Genomic DNA, 23,347 nt, shown 5'->3' with positions numbered 1-23,347 from the left:
AGGAATAAGAGTGTAAAGAAAACTGAAAGGGGAGTAGAGGATTTATTAAGCAGTCAAAAATTTCTGGGGTGAATCCTCTAATTGACTGCATGTACAAGCACACGCACACCCCCCATACCCACACACACAAACACACACACACACACACACACACACACACACACACACACACCTGAAGAAAATCAATCTGATTTAAAAAACATGAAAACAATGGCACCAGTAGTATGGTCAGCAGGTAATGGTGATTGTTACCAAGTCCCACTACCTGAATTTAATCTCCAGACCTCTCACTGTGAAAGAAGATAATTGACTCCCATAAGTTGTCTTCTGACCTCACAAATGTGAGTCCACACATATACCCAAAGAGAGACATAAATAAATGAATGAATAATAAATAAATGTAAACATTAAACAACAACAACATGAAAACAAGCCAGGTGTGGTGGTGCATAACTGTAAGCCTAGAACTCAAGAGATAGCAGCAGAAGGATTTCCAAAAGTTTGAGGCCATCTTGGACTACAAAGGGTGTTCTAGGTCAGTCAAAACCTGGAGCTCATTTTTTTTTCATGTTTACTGGAAGCCAGACAATTCCAGAAATCTTCCTGTCTCTATATACTTCAGATTTGCAGTTACAGGCACAACACTTAGCTTGTGTGGGTGGTGGAATCTGAATGCCAGCCTTCATGATTACACACCAAGTGTTCTTAACTACCAAACCATCTCATTGGCCCACTTCATGAAATTCTTACCAAGCAAATAACTGAGATGCATGTAATGATAACTATAAATGCAGTTGACATACCATATGTAACCTAATTCTTCAACACTGGAGACTGAATTAAGTATTGATTTATGTGTGGTACATGAGCTCTTTGACCAAGGCAGCCAACTCATAGTAAAAGTAAGCTCAAGATATGTCCAAGCCCTGAAAATCTCATCTTGAGACCAGCAGGAGTAAGGATTGATCCCTCCCTGTTCTGGGACTGCATGCTCTGGTGTGTGTAGCCTAGCAACCCCTACCTCTGCCACCCTTGTGGTCGTCATATAACCTGGTGGCCAGGTTTCAGGTTAAATCTTCCTATTTCCTCATAAGGACACTTCTAGCTAGCGCTTGGAATTCTTCTCCATGCAAATGAAGCGATCCCTTGTACCTCATCCCCAGCCAATGATGTACATACACCCTGAAAACCCTTACCTACCTCCTCAAGGTTTATATAGCCCTTATTCTCCCTAATAAAAGGATACTATTTCACTGACAACCATCTCAGAGTCTCCCTGTCACACACACTGAGATCCTGCTAACCTGTTTCATTCCTTCAAGACTGTGCCTGAATGCCCCAAGAGAAGAAAAAAAAAGCAGAATGTCATCTGTGTGTGTGCTGTTTCTGTGAGCGTGTGTATACGCATATATATATGCATATAATATATGAGAATATATGATTATATGATATATGTACCCATATAAAACATATATGTTCTCATATATATAACAGATATTCTCATATGTATAACATATATTCTCATATGTGTAAGAAATTTTATAAGCTATCAAAAGTAAAGTTTTTCAATGATATGGAAGAAACTCTGTGATATATTATTTTGAATATAAGCTATAATAGAGTATAGGGAAATTCGTATGTGTGTTACAATACCATATTTCTAAATGTTAGTGGTGTCTACAAGATTAAGAATGTTTAAAAAGTGACAATAGTGGGTATTGGACTTTCCTGTGGTCTGTGTTTCTATGTTTATATACTCACCTCATTACAATTTTTCAAAGCCTTGATCATCACATATTGAAAGTGTTGAAGGGGCATATCTTTCTCAGCTAAAATTTCATTTTATATGAAGTGATAGTACCTTAATACAATACAATGAATAAGGATGGGGATAAATTTCAGATTCTGTAGGAGAGCATAGAAAAAGATGCTTTTATTGGGTAGGGTGATTCTCAAGTGGTATCACTTAGATAGCTATTTTTTCCATGCACTTGAGCCCATGAAAAGACTGACATAGCGATTTGGGAATCATCAAGACAGTAGTTGATTGCAATTAAATCGTAACTGAAGCCTTAATAGCTAATGGATATGTAAGGAAAACTGTGTGGGGAGAGAAGAGACTTTCCTAATACTGAATCAGGAAGAACGGTATCATTAAGGAAATAGATCAAAGAAGAGCTGCTCTCAATGGCAAAAAGAAAGAGAGGAGAAGGAGGGAAGGAGAGAGAGACAGAGATAGAGAGAGGGAGAGGGAGAGGAGAGAGATCAAAGTAAAGCAGACAGGTAATGGAACTTTTCATGAGACAGAACAGGGAGATTGCAAGTAAAAGTGGTCAGTAGGGACATATGCTACTGAGATACCAATGAGATGAAAGGGATAGATAAAAAAAAAGAGCATCTTTAATATTTAGCAACAAGGTCTTCTTTTGGTGACCTTGAAAAGAACACTTTCAATAACGTGAAGATGGGAGACAACATTTCAAAGGCCTGCAGAGTAAGGACAGTTAAATATAGTGCTTTAAATATATATATTTCACCTCTGCTTTCCTAAAACCCCATGGAAAGGAAAAAGAATAAAAACTTATCTAAACCCACAAAGACAAAAAGAATGAAACAAATATATGCCAACAACTAAGAGACTGTCAACAAATGTTTGGAAGTAGAAAAGGACAGATGTGCAGTAACTAACAACAGACCAGAGAAAGCTGGACTAGGAAGCCCACAACATCAAGCTGATTTAGTAACAGCTTGAAAGTCTTCATGAATACTAGCTAGAGCTCCAGATCCACTCAAACAGTCTGATCTTTCCTGAACCTGGCAGGAGATGTGAGGTTGACTTCGGCAGAGTTTTGACATTAAAAAAAAAAAAAAAAAAAAAAAAAAAAAAAAAACAAGAAAGTTGCAGTCTCCTTCCCTGCTCTGGCTCCTAGAATGCTGACAGCAGGACTTATAAGCCTGTCCTTCCTCTCCCTGCACACACACAGACACACCCATCCCCTGCACCATAAACAGGAGGTTACAGGATTCCTGCTAAGGAAAATGGACTCAAAATAAAACACCTACAGTACTGACAGTTGAGATCCCACAATAAAAAAGTGGCACTCGGTTTTATAATCCTACAGTGAAGTTCACCAAGCAACAAATTACCCCCACCCCCTCACAGCTTCCCAGCACCTTTTAGTGAGTGCTGAAATTTAAAGAAAGTCAAAAGTTTACTGGGTATTCATAGTATTCAAGGAAGTACAGAAAGTAATGTAACGGGCCTGGCAGGAGAGGAGATGTTATACAGACACTTGTGCCTTTCCCTTCGGCTATCAGAGGACTGAAATAAGGAGTCTCCAAGAATTATCATTTCCCCAGGAATCCCATGCTGGGGCTAGTGAAAGGCTTAAGCGCTGGTCCCAATCAGAGGAGAAATGTGATATTTTAACTTAATGTGTATTTCCTGACTTCTGTTTCATCTTTTCTATAACATTGTAAGACTGAAATAGAATGGCCTGAAAGAAACTAGAAATATTTTTATGGTTTGGCTAAACTGGTAATAAATTAATTTTCATTTATCAACAACTTCTCCCCTAAATTTTTTTTAAAGGTGGCATATTTATGAATCTAAGTGCGCACAACGGAGGAAGAAACTTGGAGAAAAACAAAATAATGCAAGACTTCTTAAAAATAAGCAAACAGTTTATATGTACAAAATAATAACAGAATGTTAAGAAAGAAACAAGGGTCAAGGGTATATACTCACTCATATAAACATACAACATAGGATAAACCCACTAAAATCGGTACATCTAAACAAACTAAGCAAAAGAGAGGACCCTAACTAAAATGCTCAATCCCCATCCTGAAAGGCAAAGAGGATGGACATCAGAAGAAGAAGAAAACAGGAAACAACCTAGGAACCTGCTACAGAGGGCCTCTGAAAGCCAGAAGAAGAAAACAGGAAACAACCTAGGAACCTGCCACAGAGGGCTTCTGAAAGCCTCTGCCCTGCAGACTATCGAAGCAGATGCTGAGCCTGATGGCCAACTGTCGGGCAGAGTGAATGGAATTTTATGTAAGAAGTGGGAAATAGCAAGAGCTGGAGAGGACAGGAACTCCACAAGGAGAGCAACAGAACAAGACAATTTGAACACAAGGAACTTCCCAGAGATTCATACTCCAACCAAGGACTATTCATGGAGATAACCTAGAACCCCTGCACAGATGTAGCCCAGGGCAGTTCAGTGTCCAAGTGGGTCACCTAGTAATGGGAAGAGGGACTGCCTCTGACATAATCTGATTGGCCTGCTCTTTGATCACCTCCCCCTGAGAGGGGAGCAGCCTTACCAGGCCACAGAAGATGACAATGCAACCACTTCTGATGAGAACTGATTGTCTAAGATCAGAAAGAAGGAGAGGAAGACCTCCCCTATCAGTGGACTTGGGGAGGGGCATGCATGCAGAAAGGGAGGGAAGGGTGGGATCGGGAGGGGAGGTGGGAGGGGCTTATGGGGGGATACAAAATTAATAAAGTGCAATTAATAATAATAATAATAATAATAAAAAGAAAGAAACAAGGATCAATAAAATTCTCTAATGAGGGTTGAGAGATACACTACAGGATAGCTTCAAGCCGATTAATACACATATAATTGCAGTCTTAAAATAATCAGAAAGCAAGATAACATTTTTGACAAAATAGTTACTGACAATATTGCAAGATTTTCAGAAGTTAATATCTAAAATATCATGTCAATTTTATATCAATAGAAATACCTAATAGAATTTCAATTGCTTGGCATTGTTCCCAAAATGCACAATATTCCTTAGATTTGAACCCTGCCTCTGCTAGTTTGGTGATTTTAGGCAAGTTACATAAACTCACTAAACCTTGTGGTCTCATTTGTAAAATTGGAAAATATTAATATCTGCCTTATAAAAATTTTGTAAGGGGTCTTTGTATTAATACTAATAAAGGGGTAAAATATGTGCCCAACAGAAAATAAGTTGTTATTGTTATTATAAATCATCATTATTGGAGAGCAGAAACTGGATAATAGAAGAGTGCTGTTTCTGTCAATATGATTTTGCTATATTTTACATTCTAACTATGTACAAAGTGTCACTTTTACATAAACAAGGTATAACACTTAATGAATGTAAGGAGTGATGAAAGCAGTTTTCTGCAAGCACAAAAGAAAGAAAGAGAGAAAGAAAGGAAGAAAGCAGACAGGAAATACGATGGTAACTAGAAGGAATATGAGGTAGAAGAAAATCATAGGGTTTTTATTTTGTTTTTAGGCTATAGAGCCATGAGTGGGATTAAAAGTAGATGTGAAACCAACAACTCTATGAAAAACCGAAGATAGAGAAATAAGGATGCGTGCAGCCAAATCACAAATAAGGGGGCAACTCTTATTATAACCAGAAGGAAGGTGAAAGTAATGGATGTGGACCTAACTATGTCTAGAAACTTGATATGAGAAGTTAAACATTATCATTTTATACTTAACCATTATCTATACAATTTAGTAAGCATGGATATAAACATGGCAGAACTAACATTTAAGGTGAGTACAAAAGATTTAAAATAGCATTGTGGACAGAGGTTGATAAGAACACTGATCATAGGGACACAGAAAGATTTCAGGTCAGTACTGTGCACGAATTACTGTGATGTATCGTTGGTTGTATGATTTTTTTTTTTTTTTTTTTTTTTTTTTTTTTTACCATACAGATGTGGAAAAGGTGGGAATAGTTGAACTGGTTCAGGTTTAGGATTTTGTCAGTCTGATTATGTAAAGGGCAATGGGAAAGGGGATTGGAAAAGAGAGTAGCTGGAGTGACAAATCACAAAGCCAAAATAAACTTAGAACAAAGTAGAGCTAGGTCACTGGTAGGAAAGAGGAAAGTCTATGACTCAAGATTTAGAGATCTCAATAAAGTGAAGAAAAATATATTTGAATTAAAAAGAGGTTGTGGTTAGAAATTGTGATGCTTTTAGTTTATGATTGTGTGATTTTGAGTGGTATTGATGAGGTGTGGTCCACGACTGAGTGAATGAAGTGGATGTGACTTGGGAATCTCTGGAGAAGATATTAGAGAAGGTGGATGACTAGGTGGTAGGAGTATGACGTGGGTTAGCTGTCTAAGTGAATCCACCTAGAATGATGACATACCAGTAGGAAGAAGATTGTGAGCTTAAAAACCAAAGTCTGTAATGAATGAGAAGAAAATGTGTAAAGAAGATGGACTAATGGTCTACTGTAGCCCTTTGAAGAATTGGTGGCTATGCTGGACAATGATTTACTTTAGAGCATAGATTCTGGGCCAATAAATAGACTATTAATAACCCATAAGTTCTCTGATATACTGGAACAAGGTTCATGATATTAACTTTCCAAGCACCAAGTGATTAAATAAAAGCCAAATAATTCTCTAAGGAATTCATGCAAGAAAAACCCAAGCTTAAAAAACAAAAACTATATATACACACATGCACATACAAACAGCAATAAATGAACTCAATGGATCTGGTAATAAAAATCACATGAAGTAGGGAGGAAAAATTACTGTGTTGGATATGAGAGGAATTGGAGGCAAGAGAGTAGGGGTCACTTTGATTAAAAAAAAAAACAAAAAAACAAACTAAGCATGCTAGGCTTAGAAAAGGCACATCCTATCACTTTAACCCTGGGTTTCTCTTCCCACACACCACAACTATCACAGATTGCTCAAGACCTAGCAAGAAGCTAAAGGCAGGAGGCAGCTCTATACTTGGTTATGCATTAAAAGAGCTGGTGGGCAGCAAAGACAGAGAAAAAGGATCCAGAAATCTGCAGGGTAATTTATCACCAAGTCTCAATAATTACCTAGCTGGTAAAACTCTTCAGGTGGCAGCTACTACACAATGCCTGGAGAGAATTAAGGAACTTAATGCCACCCCCTTTTCACAAGAGCAGTCATTTCAAAAGAACATAAGGAGCATACATACCTCTCAGCAATATTTTTTGCAGACTGCAGGAACCGTGCTTGGTCATTTTCTTTTAGGATATGCTCAGCTTGGTTGATGAGAACTGTTGATCGTTCAAGACATTGGCGGCAGTTAGCAACCTGCTGTGCCAACTTTCTCAGTTTCATAACCTTAAAAGAATCGGTAAGAGAAAAGATGAGAGAAAACATACCGTGCTTAATTTAAAACAATAAAACAAAATGAAGGAGATCTGCAACAGAGATTCTAAATATAAGGGTTATTAATCCAATGACCCCTGCGCCAACTGTTCACCTTCGCACCCTGGCTGCTAAGGCTCATGTCCAATCTATAACTTGATCACTCCCATTGTACTCAGCCATATACTGTTATCTACATCCTCTTTGTATTAATAACATTGTTTTGATTATAAAAATCACAGCATGCTAATTATAGAAAATTTAAAATACAAATGTAAAGAGCAATTCTACCACCTAGAGATCACCATTGTTTATATTTTATCGGTAATATATTTTTGTACACATTTAACAAAAGTATCTCATTTTTATTTATGAGTAGCTGCACTTACATATACATATTTCTCTATACCTACCACAATGTATTCTTGGAAACTTCAGTTCATGTTAGCTGAAACCACCCAGCATGGCACAAAGTATTGGTCATCAAATGAGGTACTTGCAATTTTTCACATTGTACCCACAGCATGGGTTGATAATCACTATCATTTACCAGCAGGTCCACAAACCTAAAAATGTACACGGAGACTTCCACCTGACCTCTTTGACCCTTACTCTTCAGTACCCTGCTTAGAAATCTGTAATTCAGCTGGGCATGGTGAAGCATGCCTTTAATCCCAGCACTTCAAAGGCAGAGGCACACAGGTTTTTATGAGTTCGAGGCCAGCCTGGTCTACAAAGTGAGTTCTAGGTACAGCAAGGGCTGTTACAAAGAAACACTGTCTTGAAAAAACAAAAACAAGAAAGAAAGAAAGAAAGAAAGAAAGAAAGAAAGAAAGAAAGAAAGAAAGAAAGAAAGATCTATGGTTCTTTGACTCTTCTTTCTCTCTTTCATCGATTATATCTAATAAGTTGAATGAAACAATTTTTCTCTCTGGCAATTATTATACTTTTCCTTTCCATGTGTTCTATCACTAGCTGGTTTACATCTTCCATAACTCTTACCAGAAATAACTGTATGGCTCCAAGTGGTCCTTGCTTCACTGTCATGTTCTGATGTACCATGCACACCTCTACCATACCAGATTGCATCCTTTCACAGAATAACAATAGTTTCCCAACACTTTTCGTAAGTCCTAAGCAGTCAAGATGTCAGTCACATTTATTCTATAAGCTAGACCCATATTTCTAGCATTATTTGTTTTTAAAATATGGGGGAGAAGGAGAGCCTAGAGAGATGGTTCAGTGGTTAAGAGCAATGATAACTCTTCCACAGGACCTGGGTTCAATTCTTATTGCCCACGTGCCAGCTCACAACTGGGTTTAACTCTAGTTCCAAGGGATCTAATGGCCTCTTCTGGCCTCTAAGGGTACTGCATGCACGTGGTGCAGAGACATACACCCAGGCAAAACACCCATACATACATATATATGAAAAAAAAAAAAACACCTCAAAACATGCTAACGTAAAGCACCCAAATTCTAAGTGAATGAGTACATGTGCGCATGTGTGTGTGTGGGGGTGGGTGTGGGTGTGTGCACGGACGCACACATTTAACCAACATCCAGGTCAAGATAGAAAATGTTTACATCACTCAGAGCTGCTGTCATTTTCTATCAGACTCATAGCAAAGGCCAAACATTATTTCATGTTACCTCTCCCCATGACCACATTTCCCTTTGGTTTTATGATTCAATTTCAAACTGCAATCATCAGGGATGAACTCTGACTTTTGGGAAAAGTCACTGCACCTTGGCTTCACTGAAGCACCATGGTTTACCTTTGTCTCTTTGATTTTGACAGCAATCATTTGCTTCCTCTGCTGGATGATCTCTACCAACTCGTCACATTCTTCCATAAGTTTTGCCTCATGCATAGCAGTATTCACCTGCCAAGAAAGTCCACAGTATTATACAGTGATCATTGCTTTTGTCCCCTGCTGGCTCTAAAAGGTTCGGACTGACAGCTAAACATGCACAACTTCTTCCATACCTCCCTCGATAAGATCCACTCCTAGAAGAAGAGTAGAGATGATGATATTAATGATGCAAGGGCATTGAAGCACCACAGATAGGAAGCTCTCCAGGCCTCTGGTAGGTCATGATGGTTAATGGAAGGCTGGGCAGAAGGACAGATGAGATGGGGGCATGTTATTCCCACTGTGAAAATCGCTTTACTCCATCCCCCTGTCCTCCTGCTGTTCTTTGAAAAGAAGGCAAGAAGATTCATGTATCCCAAAGAAAGAAGAGCCTCTTCCACACGCACGATGATACTAAGATTATAGTGCAGCAACATATTTCTACTGTCTTACAGCATTTTCAGTTTTCCTTGTTCCTGTCTGATTTTAAATATGTGAACGTTCAGATAGATTTTTCACATTAAACATATGTGTAGATATTTTTCACATAGTTGTCATAATATTTTACTCATATTTCTTGGCTTACAGAAAAATTTCTATCCAATACCTAAATATGTTTCCTATTTTGAGATACAGTCTACAGCAAAATATCTCTGCTGCAGAGTCAGGATGGAGTTGAATAAAAAGCCACTATTCACTGTCTTTCCATGGGCAGATTTCCTCATCTCCTCTTCTCTCCTTCTATAGATATTGGATGATACAAAATCCCCAGGAGGTGCTGAAATGAATGCAGGAAATCATGAGATTCCCAGGCATAACGAAAAAAGAAGAGACGAGGAGCTCACATCTTTGAAGCACTGCATGCCGAATACTACACACAGAAGTAGTTCCTGTATTAAATTATAAAAGTTTTTAATACAGAAGCCATTTTTCTCAGTTCACAAATGCAGAAACTGGGGCTCTGAAAATTTTAATAACTTGTTCCGTATCACATTGCTAAGCAAGGGGCAAAACCATGTTTCAAATTTAGCTCTGTTAAATGAATCCCTGGGCTAGCTGAGGAGGGACATTGACAGGGGCTGGCAGACGGGGTTCAGTTCCATTTCACAGCACATAGAGCAATGACACAGAGAAGCACAGTCATCCCATGAGTCTATTCAAGGATCACTTGACTAGAGCTCTAGAAAGATGGAATTAGACAGTGGTTTTCTTGAGAGCATCAAAACTCAAGGAGCTACAGGTACTGTATTAGCTCGGGAGGAGGAGTTGTATTTTCAGTCATTTTATCTCTTCAAAAGATTCCTTTACACACAGCGTACTGGACCCTGTTATCTTCTTTCTCCTTAGGGTCCCCACTGGATATTTTTTAAAGTTTTTATTAATTATTTTAGAATTCTATATAACGTATTTTGATCATATTCACCTTTAATTACTTCCCCTAATTTCTCTCAGATCCATGCCTCACCTCCTCAACTTCCTGTCCTCTTTTCAGAAATTTAAAAAAAAAAAGCCCTTTGAGTCCAATTTGTGTTCCCTATGTCCTTCCCTGGATTATGGTCAACCTGCCAGAGGCCACACCTTAAAAACCTGACTCTTCCTTTCTGAGAAGCCATCAATTGAACATAGTTCCTCAGTTCTTGCTGGATAATTTTATGTTTCTTTTTTAAAGATTTAGAAAGGTTTAACATGCATGAGTGTTTTTCCTGCAGGTTATGTATGTATGTATGGTATGTATGTATGTACGTGTACAACGCATGTGTCTGATGCCCTGAGAAGTTAGAAGAGAATGACAATTCCTCTAGAACTGGAGTTTGGCATGGTTGTGAAGCAATATGAGGTAGCTGGGAATGGAACCCAAGTTCTCTGCTAGAACATTTAGTGTTCTTTACCACTGAGCCATCTATCCAGCCCCAATTTTATGTTTCTTATTTAACTAAAATGTTTGCCATTGAATGATAATATTACTTTTCTTTATTACCACGTTCCAGAGGAATACAATAATGGCAGCTTTCACTTATTCTAAATGAATACTCCCTCTGGCCCTTGTCCACTTTTTATTTCTTCTCAGACTACTCTCCCTTTCCTTAAGTTGTTTCTAGTTTTCCAGGGTATACATCATACCATCTCAAGGAACTCTCATTCCTTTGACAATGAGAGATCTATCTAGTTCTCGCAGGGTCATTGCTTAGAGACCTAGAAACAGACATTTCTCAATAAGAATTTCTTTTTTAGGCTGCTGCTGGTATAGCAGAGAACAGCACGGTACTTCATTACTTCTAATTTAGTCCTTGGACTAACCTTTACAGAACACTCATGGTGTACTAGGCACCAGTGTAATTTATTTATATTTATCATATTTCAATCCCCCAAACAATCCCTTGTGGCAGGTATCAGTATTTCCATTAGACAGATAAGGAAACATGAGCCCAGAGAGACTGAGTGACTTGTTCAAGCCTACACAATTAAGAATGATGGAGATGTAGTTCGGTTCCAGGAGGATGACCTCTAGAGTGCATATTTTTATGCATCCTTCCTGTCTAGCCCACTATAACAACATCCATCTTTGGTTTCTGATAATCATTATCACTTTTGCACTATCCATCTTTATTCTGACATCCTTTTTTCTTTAATCATTTCAGACTTATTGTGTCTCTAAAACGCCATGAATTTGCACGCCCTATACTTTTTCCTGAGGTTATCCTTTTATTTGGCAAGGCATGTCCTCATTTATTGAGCAAACTTCTATTTATCTTCCAAGGCCAAACTCTGTAAGCATCCCTTTTTTAACTTTTTCCCCCCACTGGTAACTATATAATTGGTCATTCCCCTACTTAAATTTACATAACACCTTCTACATAATTCTGTGATGCTGATTACTATTTTATATCACTGTAAAGTGGATTAGAGTGTCTTCTCCACTTAAATATGAAGTCTGGAGGCAGAGATTTTGTTTTGCTTATCTCCAGAATAGTGAAAGGCACATAGTACCCATATATCAGTATCTGTTGGAGTGAGCTGAATGATAATTTCAAAAGGGGCAATTTTTACTGCTTGTTTGATATGTTCAAATAGCTCCTCTGTGTTAATATAAAGTCTGTATATGTATCTAAAGATGAAATTATCATCTTCCCTCCATGTCTACTCTCCATTTCTGATTTACTGTCTTTTGTCAATAATGTTATTACAGCTACTTGAGTTAGTAACGTTTTTTGAAAAAAAAAAGGTTTTTTAATTTATTTTAATATTATAATATAATTAGATAATTTCCCCTTCCTTTTCTTCCATGCTATCTTTCCCATATACTCCCTCCTTACTTGCCTTCAAATTCATGACCTCTTTTTTCACTAATTGTTGTTACATGCACATATGTATATGTATCTATAATCTTCAATACAATCTGCTCAGTCTTTATAATGTTACCTGTATGTATATTTTCAGGGCTGACCATTTGATGTGCACTTACCTGCGGATGACTGTTTCTCCTAATGTTAGCTTTAATTAGCTTTCTGTAGTTCTTTATGTAGGGCTGAGGACTCATAGTTGTCACCCATCCACTTTAGCATGTCTTTTGTTCTTATTCAGTTCATGTTCAGGCAGTCATGCTGGTAAGACTTTATGAGTGTAGCATCTGAGATCACTAGAAACAGTCTCACAGCAAACTTGTCCCTCATAGTCCATGTAAGTAATTCTCAACAGTCCCAAAGCCTTTCTCTATTGTCATTTTGATCTCCCTAAAGTTCCTCTAGTAATGAAATGAGGATGTGAGTCAAGTTGCCAATATATCGAGTCCTTTGTGACTCTTACCATACTTTTGAAAAGGTCATTTTAACTAAGCTTTCTGTTTCCAAAATCATCCTTTTGCCCTGCAGCCTCATAACTTTTCCTTTGCTCCCTTCATCAAACATTTATTAAGCATCTTTTGTGAGATGCATTATGTATGCTAAGGTCTTGTCTTCAAACAATTATCAATCTAGATAAGGAAGGAAGGATTGTGTGTGTGTGTGTGTGTGTGCGCGCGTGCGCACGCATGCGTGCATGTTTGTGTAATACCAATCAAGGTAGCATAAGCTAATTACCAATTGAGTCATGCCAACTCTAAAGACAAAACTGAAAGGAAACACAGCACTCTCAGTGAGCAAGTGAAAAGATAACAGAATACGATGGGTCTTGTACTAAACATTAAAGGAACGGGATGGAGATTTGAAACTTAAAAAGGAAGGAATTTCAAACCAAACAATCAGGTTTGAATGTGACACCATGTCAACAACTTTATTCTTTATACAATATTATATTCTTGAAAATATTGTTTTTATAAATATTTATTCATTTTCATGTATGTTCATGTGACTGTGCCTGTATGTGCACTTTGGTAGAATACCCATACAGGCCAAAAGAGAATGTAGGACCCTCTGGAACTAGAGTCCCAGGTGGTTGCGAGCTGCTTGACATGAATGTTTAGGAACTAAACTCCAGTCTTCTGAAAGAGTAATAAGCTATCCTAACCACTGAGCCAACTCTCTACAAAATATTCTTGAGGGAAAGGAAAATAAGATGATGGATATCCTCAGTTAACTTTTTTAATGGAGAAGAAATAGCATTGCTTTGGTGGGGCTAATAAAGAACTTAAAGGAAGCTATTGATGTGAACAAGACAAGCCAGGCATGAGAAACCACCTCATGATGGTTAATCTTCATTGCCAACATGATTTGGTTTAGAATCAACTAAGCAACACAGCTCTCATTGTGTCTATGGGGGTGTTTCCAGAAAGACTTATCTAAGGAAGAGAAACTCACTCTGAGTGTGAGCAGCACTATGCTATGTTCTGGGGTCTTAGACTGAATAAAAAAGAGAGAGAGCCAAACATCTGCATTCATCTGTCTCTGCTTCTTGACTGCTGACACAATATTACCAGCTGGTTCACATTCCTGCTGCCATTCCTTCTCACCTACTATAGACTGTATCCTCAAAGCATCAATCAAAACAAACACTTCTTTCCTTAAATTGCTTTTGTCAGGTATTTTGTCACAGTAACAAGAAAAATAACTAATATACTTTCTTTGCTCAAAAATCTTCAATTAAACAACAAGATCCTTGAAAAGAGATTTTTTTCCCACTACTTTATTCCTTCCCTGTGCTTGGCACAGGGCCTTGTACAAAATAAATACTTACAGAACATTTGCTGACAGAATTGGCCCAGGATATATACATACATACATACATACACACATACAAAGAAGTCAAACTTTAGAGAACATGCCATAGTAAATATGTTTTGTTAAGAAAATTTAGGTTGATGTGCAGGAGCAAGGATGGGAAAGGATTTGGAAACATTGCGTCGGAAAGACTTAAAAAAAAAAAAGTACAACTAGTAGAGCAGAAAGTTGGCTGAAGAGGCAAAATTCCAAATCATGGCTAATGCAATGACATAAAATGTTTCCATGTCAAGAAGCATCTGAGAAGAGCAAGGTCTTGAAATGTTTTCTGAACAGGAAAAACTCCAGGGAAAATCTGTCTCCATGATGTGAATAAAACAACTCAAATTGCTTGGGAGGCATTTGAAAGCCCAATGTTTTACTTGTAGTTTTATTTGAATATACAGGAACGTTATTTCAGTTGCATTTTTACCCTTAGTCAAAAATAACTCAGGTAGTCTCATTTGTCTTTGGTAGATTATTTTAACTTTGTGCTTTATTTTGCGTTAGTGGACTTGTCTAAATGGTTTTATATAAATTTATACCAAATTTTATGTATAAAAATTTATCCTACTTGAAGATCTCATTGGAGCAGTTCTGAAAACTTATTTGTATGAATCCACCCACCTCAAAAAACTTTAGGGAGCAGTTTTTAATATTTAAGATAAAAGATCTCAGCCTAATTTTTTAAAAGAAATTACGTATTAGGAATGTATCTGCCCTAGAAAGTTCCCAACTCTTCTTCATCCTTCCATGCTGTTTTACTTTCTTCTCAGTTGCAGCAAAAACATGATTTGCATATTTTTTCCAACCTTACACCACTCCTCTTTTTTAAGGAATGAGGATTAAACCTAAGGCCTCATACATGCTAACCAAACACTCAGCTATTGAGAATTTCTCAGCTCTGAGACTGATTGTAAAGCAAGATCTACTCTTGCCAAATGTCCACCCTTCCCTAGTACAAATTCACAGATTTGTACAAATTTGTCTAGAGGATTTTTACTGATAGTCACCACAAGAAAACAAATACATGGGGTGTTCACAAATGTCATAGGTCACAAGCCTTTTTTTTTTTATAGAAATAGTTATTTTGTCAAGTGCTTGAAGGCTGTATTGGAATGTAAGTGGGCTAGAGAGAACCATAGCTCCCATCAGAGATGTTGCATTAACTACTTTCCTTATTGATGCAATATACATGACAAAAGCAAGTTAAGGGAGGAATAGCTTACTTTGGCTCACAGTTGAGTGTACATCATGGCGGGGGAATCATGTACAGCTAGTTACACATGCACAGTCAGAAACAAAAAATGATGACTGCTAGTGCTTAATGGCCTTCTGCTTTTTATTCATTCTAAGACTGCACCTAGATTCCTCTCACAGTTAAAATGGGTCTTCCCACCATAATGAACCCAATTCAGATAATCCCTCCCAGGCATGCGCAGAAGCTTGATGTTTCTAAACCCTCTCAGCTGACAATCAGCAAACCATCACAAATGCATTTGCCAATTTTAATGGGGAAATCTCTCAGGTGCTCATTCTCCAGGGCTTTGTTTTATTCTCATGTTTAAAGTTCCCCCAGCCTCTGTGAGAAAGGTCCTTACCCATACCCCCCTCACATCATCAGTCCTATAGAGCACAGTGCAGGAGTTCACAAGGTACTGAGAATGCTGGTGCAGGTGCAACAATACCTATTTAGTGGTAAATTATCCTAAATTATACAGACTGCTTTCTGGCTTTTCCAACTCAATGTCCCCCATGGAACAAGCCAGTGTCAACCAAGAAATCATCACCTTCCACTTAGAAATTTATAAAATTTCAGAATTAAGAATCACTTGGAGAACTTTTAGTTTCAGCAAACAATGAGTGCCTGCCATTTACAAGTACTAAACTGTAATGATGAAAAACACAGCTTCTACCTCCCAGGCACTTAATGTTTAGTAGAAAAAAAGAAGTGTGAATACAACTAATTATAATTTAAAGAACACTCAAGTAATATAATTGAATATAGCAAAGCCCTATGAGAACATACCAGGAAGTATCTAATTTTGCCAGTGGAGAAAGACAATCAAGGAAGATTATGAAAGGTTTTCTGTAGCTGATATGGCTTAGGTGAATAAGCAATAGTTGAGCATGGAGAAATTGGCTTAACGAAGAGAAGCCCAGGCAGAGAATGAGATGAATAGACTATGTAAAGCTATAGGGAAGAACAGGAGAGAATGTGCCTGGCAAAGCAGATCAGATTGCAGGGGCAATGGAGTGAAGTAAGTTGAGAAGTAGCAATGCAGGGTTTGGAAGATAGTCCCATGGGTAAATTGCTTGTTGCACAAGCATGAGGACCAGAGTTCGGATTCCTAACATACACAAAAATCAGGTGTATCCATGAGCACCTGAAACCCCAATGCAGTGGGGAAAGGACAGTCAGACATCTCTGGAGCTCACTAGCCAACAATAAGTCTAGCCAAACCAGCAAGCTTCGTGTTCATCAATGAGGTGTGGTCTCAAAAAACAAACAAAACAAACAAATACAAAACCAAAAAAACGGAGGGACTCCAAGATGGCGGCAACCAGTGCACACGGGTTCTGAAGGGCAGAAGATTCAAAACTCCAAAACTGGTGAGTGGATGGGTTGCTGAAGCCAGAGACTTTGAGGCTTTCCAGGCTAGAGAGTACAATCTTTGAGCTGGGACAGATTGGATCCGGCCCCTGCGAGGACTTCAGTGGGGTCTGAGAGTGGCGAACTATCAACCCATTGCACTTTTGGTTGCACATTCGCTGGCTTCCCTGCAGAACTGGCGGGGAGTGCATAACCACAGATATGGGCGCCTCCTTACTCTAAAAGCCAAACAGAGGACCCAAATCTGGGAGTAGAAAAATGTGGGTTCTCTGAGTTTACTGCATAGGCTTGCAAATGAGTTTGTAGGCCCTCTGTGCTTTCGAATCACATCTGCGAGTGAGTACTTCAGCTAGAGAGTACATACAGAGCCCCAGATCCGGGTCACTCTATGCTTGCAGCCAGACATCGGATCCCTCCGAACCATACCTGCTGTGGGCAACATAGGGATCTCTGCAACATCATTCTCAACATTTAAGCCCCTGTTCTGTGGGTCTCCAAGTGGAGTTCAGCCAAACAATTCCTGGAACCAAGATGGTGCAGCTCGGGCAGATCTGAGCCCATGGAGCATAATACTGGGACAGGCCCGTGGGCCACTGAGCCATTCAGGGTACCTGCAAATGCTCACTGAGCCTGCAAATAGCACCTGCACCCCAACCTGCATTTGCACTTCTCTCATTCACTTCACCCCTCCAGGCAGGCACACCTCCATGCACACTCGGCACTTGTGCACATGCAGTTTCTACTTTACACCCTTAGCTGCATCTGAAACACCAACGCCCACTCTCAAACCAGTTGACCTCTTTCATCTTCCTGAAGAACACTCCAGACTCGAGAGACAGACAGACCCAGTCTGCAGTACAGGATCCAGGGAACAAAAAGGCTACTGATCATCAGAAGGCTAGAGCCGGACATAAGAACACACCCAACAAAACTCAGGATATCATGGGTTCACCAGCAACTGCCAAAATCAATGAATATTTTAATTCATTAGAAACACAGGAAAATGATATTAAAGCTATGCTTATCGAATTATTAGAGGCACATAAAGAGGAAATGAATAAAAAATAGAAAGATTGGAAAGCTAGGAATCCACATTTAAACACATGAAAGAAATGGTGCAAGACGAGAAAACAGAATTAGAATCAATAAAGAAAACACAAACAGAGAAAACCCTGGAGCTGGAGAACTTAGAGAAAAGATCAGGAACCACAAAGGTAAGCATCACCAACAGAATACAAGAGATGGAAGAGAGAATCTCGGGTGCTGAAGATACAATTGTGGAAATTGATACATCTCTCAAAGAAAAAGTAAAATCGCAAAAGTCCCAAACACAAAACATCCAAGAAATCAAGAAAGCCATGAAAAGATAAAATCTAACAATAATAGGAATAGACAAAAAAGAAGATTTCAGGCTCCAAGGTCCAGAAAATATTTTCAAGAAAATCATAGAAGAAAACTTCCCCAACCTAAAGAAATAGATGTCTTTAAATATACAAGAGGCTTACAGAACACCAAGTAGACTACACCAGAAAAGAAACTACTCACATCACATAATAGTCAAAACAGTAAATTTACAGAACAAAGAAAAATATTAAAAGCTGCAAGGGAAAAAGGCCAAGTAACATACTGATAGATCTATCAGAATCACACCAGACTTCTCAACAGAAACTATGAAAGCCAGAAGGGTCTGGGCAGATTTCATGCAGACCTCTGAACACAGATGTCAAACCAGACTACTATACCTAGCAATACTTTCAATTAACATAGTAGGAGAAAACAAAATGTTCCATGACAAAACTAAACTTAAACAATAACTACACAGCAACCCAGCCCTCCAGAAGATAGTAGAAGGGAAACTCTAATAACGAAATCAACTACACCCAAGAAAACATAGAACACAGACAATCTCACAACAAATAATCAAAAGAATAAAAGCACACAAACACACAATCACCACCAACTCCACAATAGAAGGAACTAACATTCATTGGTCACTATTATCTATCAACACCAATAGACTCAACTTTCCAATAAAAAGACACAGATTAACAGAATGGTTTCAGAAACAGGATCCAACATTCTGCTGCATCAAAGAAACACACCTCTGTAACAAAGATAAACACTACCTCAAAGTAAAAGGCTGGAAAAATGGTTTTCAAACAAATGTACACAGAAAACAAGCTGGAATAGCTATCCTAATGTCTAATAAAATAGACTTTCAACCAAAATTAATAAAAAAAATGAGGAGGGGTACTTAATTCTCATCAAAGGAAAAATCCACCAGGAGGACATCACAATCCTGAATATTTATGTTCCAAATACGAGAGCACCTGCATTCGTAAATAAAACACTATTAAAGCTCAAATCACACATTGATCCCAACACCTTAATAGTGAGAGATGTCAACGTTCCACTCTCACCGAGGGACAGATCATCTAGACAGAAGCTAAATAGGAAAATAATGACACTTACAGAGGACCTAAATAAAATGGACTAATTGATGTCTACAGAACCTTTCACCCAAATCCAAAAAATGCACACCTTCTTCCCAGCACCAAAGGGAATGTTCTCCAAAATTGACCATATATTTGGACACAAAGGAATCCTCAACAGATTCAAGAAGATTGAAAAAATCCCTTGTATCCTAACAGATAACCATGGTCTAAAACTAAACCTCAACAACAGAAATAACAAAATGTCTACACATCCATGGAAACTAAACACCTCTCTACTCAATGACAGCTGGATTATGGAAGAATTAAAAAAAAAAAAAAAGAAATTAGAGACTTCCTAAAATTCAATGAAAATGAAGGCACAACATACCCAAACTTATGGGACACAATGAAAGCAGAGCTAAGAGGAAAGGTCATAGCACTAAGTGCTTCAGAAAGAAGTTTGAGACATCTCATACAAACAACTTAATGGCACACCTAAAAGCCCTAGGGGAGAAAAAAAAAGAAGCAGACACGCACAAGAAGAGTAGACGATTGGAAATAATCAAACTCGGGGCTAAAATCAATCAATTAGAAACAAATAAAACAATTCGAAGAATCAATGAAACCAAGAGCTAGTTCTTTGACATAATCAACAAGATAGACAAACCCTTAGCAAACTAACTAAACGGCAGAGAGAAACTATCCAAATCAGCAAATTCCTGAAAGGAAAGGGGGGACACAATGATAGACATTGAGGAAATCCAAACAATCATTAGATCTTAGTACAAAAGCCTATTTGCGCTGGAGAGATGACTCAGAGGTTAAGAGCACTGGTTGCTCTTCCAGAGGTCCTGAGTTTAATTCCCAGCAACCACATAGTGGCTCACAACCATCTACAATGAAATTTGGTGCCCTCTTCTCCATGCAGGTGTACATGCAGAAAGAATACTGTATAAATAATAAAAAAATATGTCTTTTTAAAAAGTCTATATGCCAAAACATTTGAAAATCTAAATGAAATGGACAATTTTTTTGATAGATTCCATTTACTAAAGCTAAACCAAGACCAGGTAAATAGATTAAGCAGTTCTATATCCTCCAAGGAAATAGAAGCTGCCATCAAAACTCTCCCTGACAAAAAAAGCCAAGGGCCTTTTCAGTGCAGAATTCTAGCATACCTTCAAAGAAGAGCTAACTCCAATACTCTTCAAACTATGCCACAAAACAGAAACAGAAGGAATACCAAATTCAGCCACCTTGATACTTAAACCACACAAAGACCTAACCAAAAAAAAAAAAAAAAAAAAAAAAAAAAAGAAGAAGAAGAAGAAGAACTTCAGACTTCAGATCTATTTCTTTTAGAAACACTGACACAAAAAATACTCAGTAAAACACTTGCAAACTGAATCCAAGAACAAATAAAAGATATCGTCCAACATGACCAAGTAGGCTTCATCCCAGGCATGCAGGGGTGGTTCAATACAGAGAAATCCATCAATGTAATCCACCACATAAAGAGAAGGGGAAAAAAAAAACATAACACATGATCATCTCCTTATATGATGAAAAAGCATTTGACCAAATCCAACACCCATACATGTCTAAAGTTTTGGAGAGATTAGGGATACAAGGCACAGACATAAACGTAGTAAAGTCAATATACAACAAGCCTATATCCAACACCAAACTAAATGGAGAGAAATTTAATCAATCCCACTGAAATCAGGCACAAGGCAAGGCTGCCCACTCTCTCCATATCTCATCAACATAGTACTTAAAGTCCTAGGTAGAGCAGTAAAAATACCACAGGAGATCAAGGAGATACAATTCAGAAGGAAAGAAATAAAAGTATCACTATTTGTAGATGATATGACAGTATATATGAGTGACCCCAAAAATTCAACCAAAGAACACCTTCAGCTGATAAACACCTTCAGCATAGTGGCTGGATACAAAATTAATTCAAAACAAACAAACAAACAACAACAACAAAAAAAAAAAAACAGTAGCCCTCCTGTATACCAAATACAAAAAGGTTAAAAAATAAATTAGGGAAACAACAGCCTTTACAACAGCCACAATTAACATAAGGTATATTGGTGTGACTCTAACCAAACAAATGAATGATCTGTTTTAAAAAATTTGAAGTCTCTGAAGAAAGAAATTAAATAACATAAGATGGAAAGATCTCCCATGCTCATGCATCAGTAGGATTAACATAGTGAAAATGACCATCTTACCAAAAGCAATCTACAGATTCCATGCAATTCCCATAAAAATACCAACACAATTCTTTACAGAACTTGAAAGAACAATTCTCAGTTTCATATGGAAAAACAAAACAAAACAAAACAAAAAAACACAGAATTGCTAAAAACAATCCTGTACAATAACAGATCTTCTGGAGGCATCTCCATCCCTGATCACAAGCTGTACTATAGCGTAACAGTAATAAAAACTGCATAGTACTGGCAGAGAAAGAGAATGATGGATTAATGAAATCAAATAGAAGATCGAGAAATAAACCCACGCAACTACAGAACTTAATTTTGGCGAAGAAACCAAAACCATTCAATGGAAAAAAGATAGCATCTTCAATAAATGGTGCTGCTCTAACTCGATGTCTACATGTAGAAAAATGCAAATAGATCCATATCTAGCTCCCTGCACAAAACTTAAAGTCTAAATAGATCAACATAAAACAAGACACACTAAACCTGTTTGAAGAAAAATTGGGGAAGACCCTTGAACTCATTGGTACAGGAGATAACTTCCTGAACAGAACACCAACAGCTCAGACTCTTAAGATCAACAATCAATAAATGGGACCTCATTAAACCGAAAAGCTTCTCTAAAGCAAAGGACACTGTCATCAGAACAAAACAACAGCCTACAAACTGAGAAAGGATGTTCATCAACCCTATGTCTGACAAGTTGGTAATATCCAGCATATATAAAGAACTTAAGCAGTTTGACACCGACAAACCAAGTAATCCAATTAAAATATGAGGTGCAAAGCTAAACAGAGAGGAAAATAAATAGAGGAAAATAGAGAAAAAGCGAATGACAGAGAAAACACTTAAAGAAATGTTCAATGTCCTCTGTCATCAGGGAGATGAAAATCAAAATGACCCTGATATTTCACCTTACACCCATTAGAATGGCTAAGACCAAACACTCAAGTGACAACACATGCTATAGAAGATGTGGTGATAGGGGAACCTTGCTCCATTGGTGGTGGGAATGTAAACTTGTACAACCACTTTGGAAATCAATCTGGTGCTTTCTCAGACAATTAGAAATAGTGCTTCCTCAAGATCCAGCTATACCACTGCTAGGCATATATCCAAAATAAGCTCAAGTGTACAACTAAGACATTTGCTTCTCCATGTTTATAGCAGTTCTATTCGTAATAGCCAGAATCTGGAAACAACCCAGATGTCACTCAGTTGAGGAATGGATACAGAAATTGTGGTACATTTACACAGTGGAATACTACTCAGCAATTAAAAACAAGGAAATCATGAAATTTGCAGGCAAATGGTGAGAACTAGAAAAGATCATCTAGAGTGAGGTAACCTAGAAACAGAAAGACACACATGATATATACTCACTCATAAGTGGTTATTAGACATAGAATCCAGAATAAACATATTAAAATATATACTCCTACAGAAGCTAAAGAACAAAGAAGACCATAGGGAAGATGTTCAATCCTCATTCAGAAGGACAAACACGATAGACATCGGAAGCAGGAAAAGACAGGGAACAGGACAGGAGCCTACCATAGATGGCCTCTGAAAGACTTTATTGATTGAGGTATCAAAGCAGAGGCTGAGACTCATAGCCAAACTCTGGGCATAGTGCAGGGAATCTTATAAAAGAAGGGGGAGATAAAAAGACCTGTAGGGGACAGGAGCTCCAAAAGAAGAGCAACAGCCAAAAAACCTGAGCCTTGGGGGCCCTGAAGTGAATGATACCCCAACCAAGGACAATGCACGGAGAGAACCTAAAACCATGGCTCAGATGTAGCCCAGAGACTCAGTCTCCAAGTAGGTTCCCTAATAAGGAGAGCAGGGGCTCTCTCCGGCATGA

The 23,347-nt window shown here is 38.1% G+C and overlaps 1 protein-coding gene across 4 annotated transcripts in view; it reads right to left on the bottom strand.

The window, feature by feature from the left end:
- Mid2 (midline 2) overlaps positions 1-23,347 on the bottom strand; it is a 103,129-nt gene that overhangs the window by 20,703 nt on the left and 59,079 nt on the right. For all 4 annotated transcript variants that reach the window (XM_060375679.1, XM_060375677.1, XM_060375676.1 and 1 more), the window contains exons 4-5: positions 8,934-9,041; positions 6,980-7,128 (exon numbers count right to left, since the gene is read on the bottom strand). In XM_060375679.1, coding sequence (XP_060231662.1) covers positions 6,980-7,128; positions 8,934-9,041 — 257 coding nt within the window. The remainder of the gene's footprint in view (positions 1-6,979; positions 7,129-8,933; positions 9,042-23,347) is intronic.

Source organism: Meriones unguiculatus, chromosome X (assembly GCF_030254825.1).
Source record: "Meriones unguiculatus strain TT.TT164.6M chromosome X, Bangor_MerUng_6.1, whole genome shotgun sequence".
Classification (NCBI taxonomy): Eukaryota; Metazoa; Chordata; class Mammalia; order Rodentia; family Muridae; genus Meriones; species Meriones unguiculatus.
The sequence above is the reverse complement of the archived record's forward strand: the minus strand, read 5'-3'. Positions and strand labels throughout refer to the sequence as shown.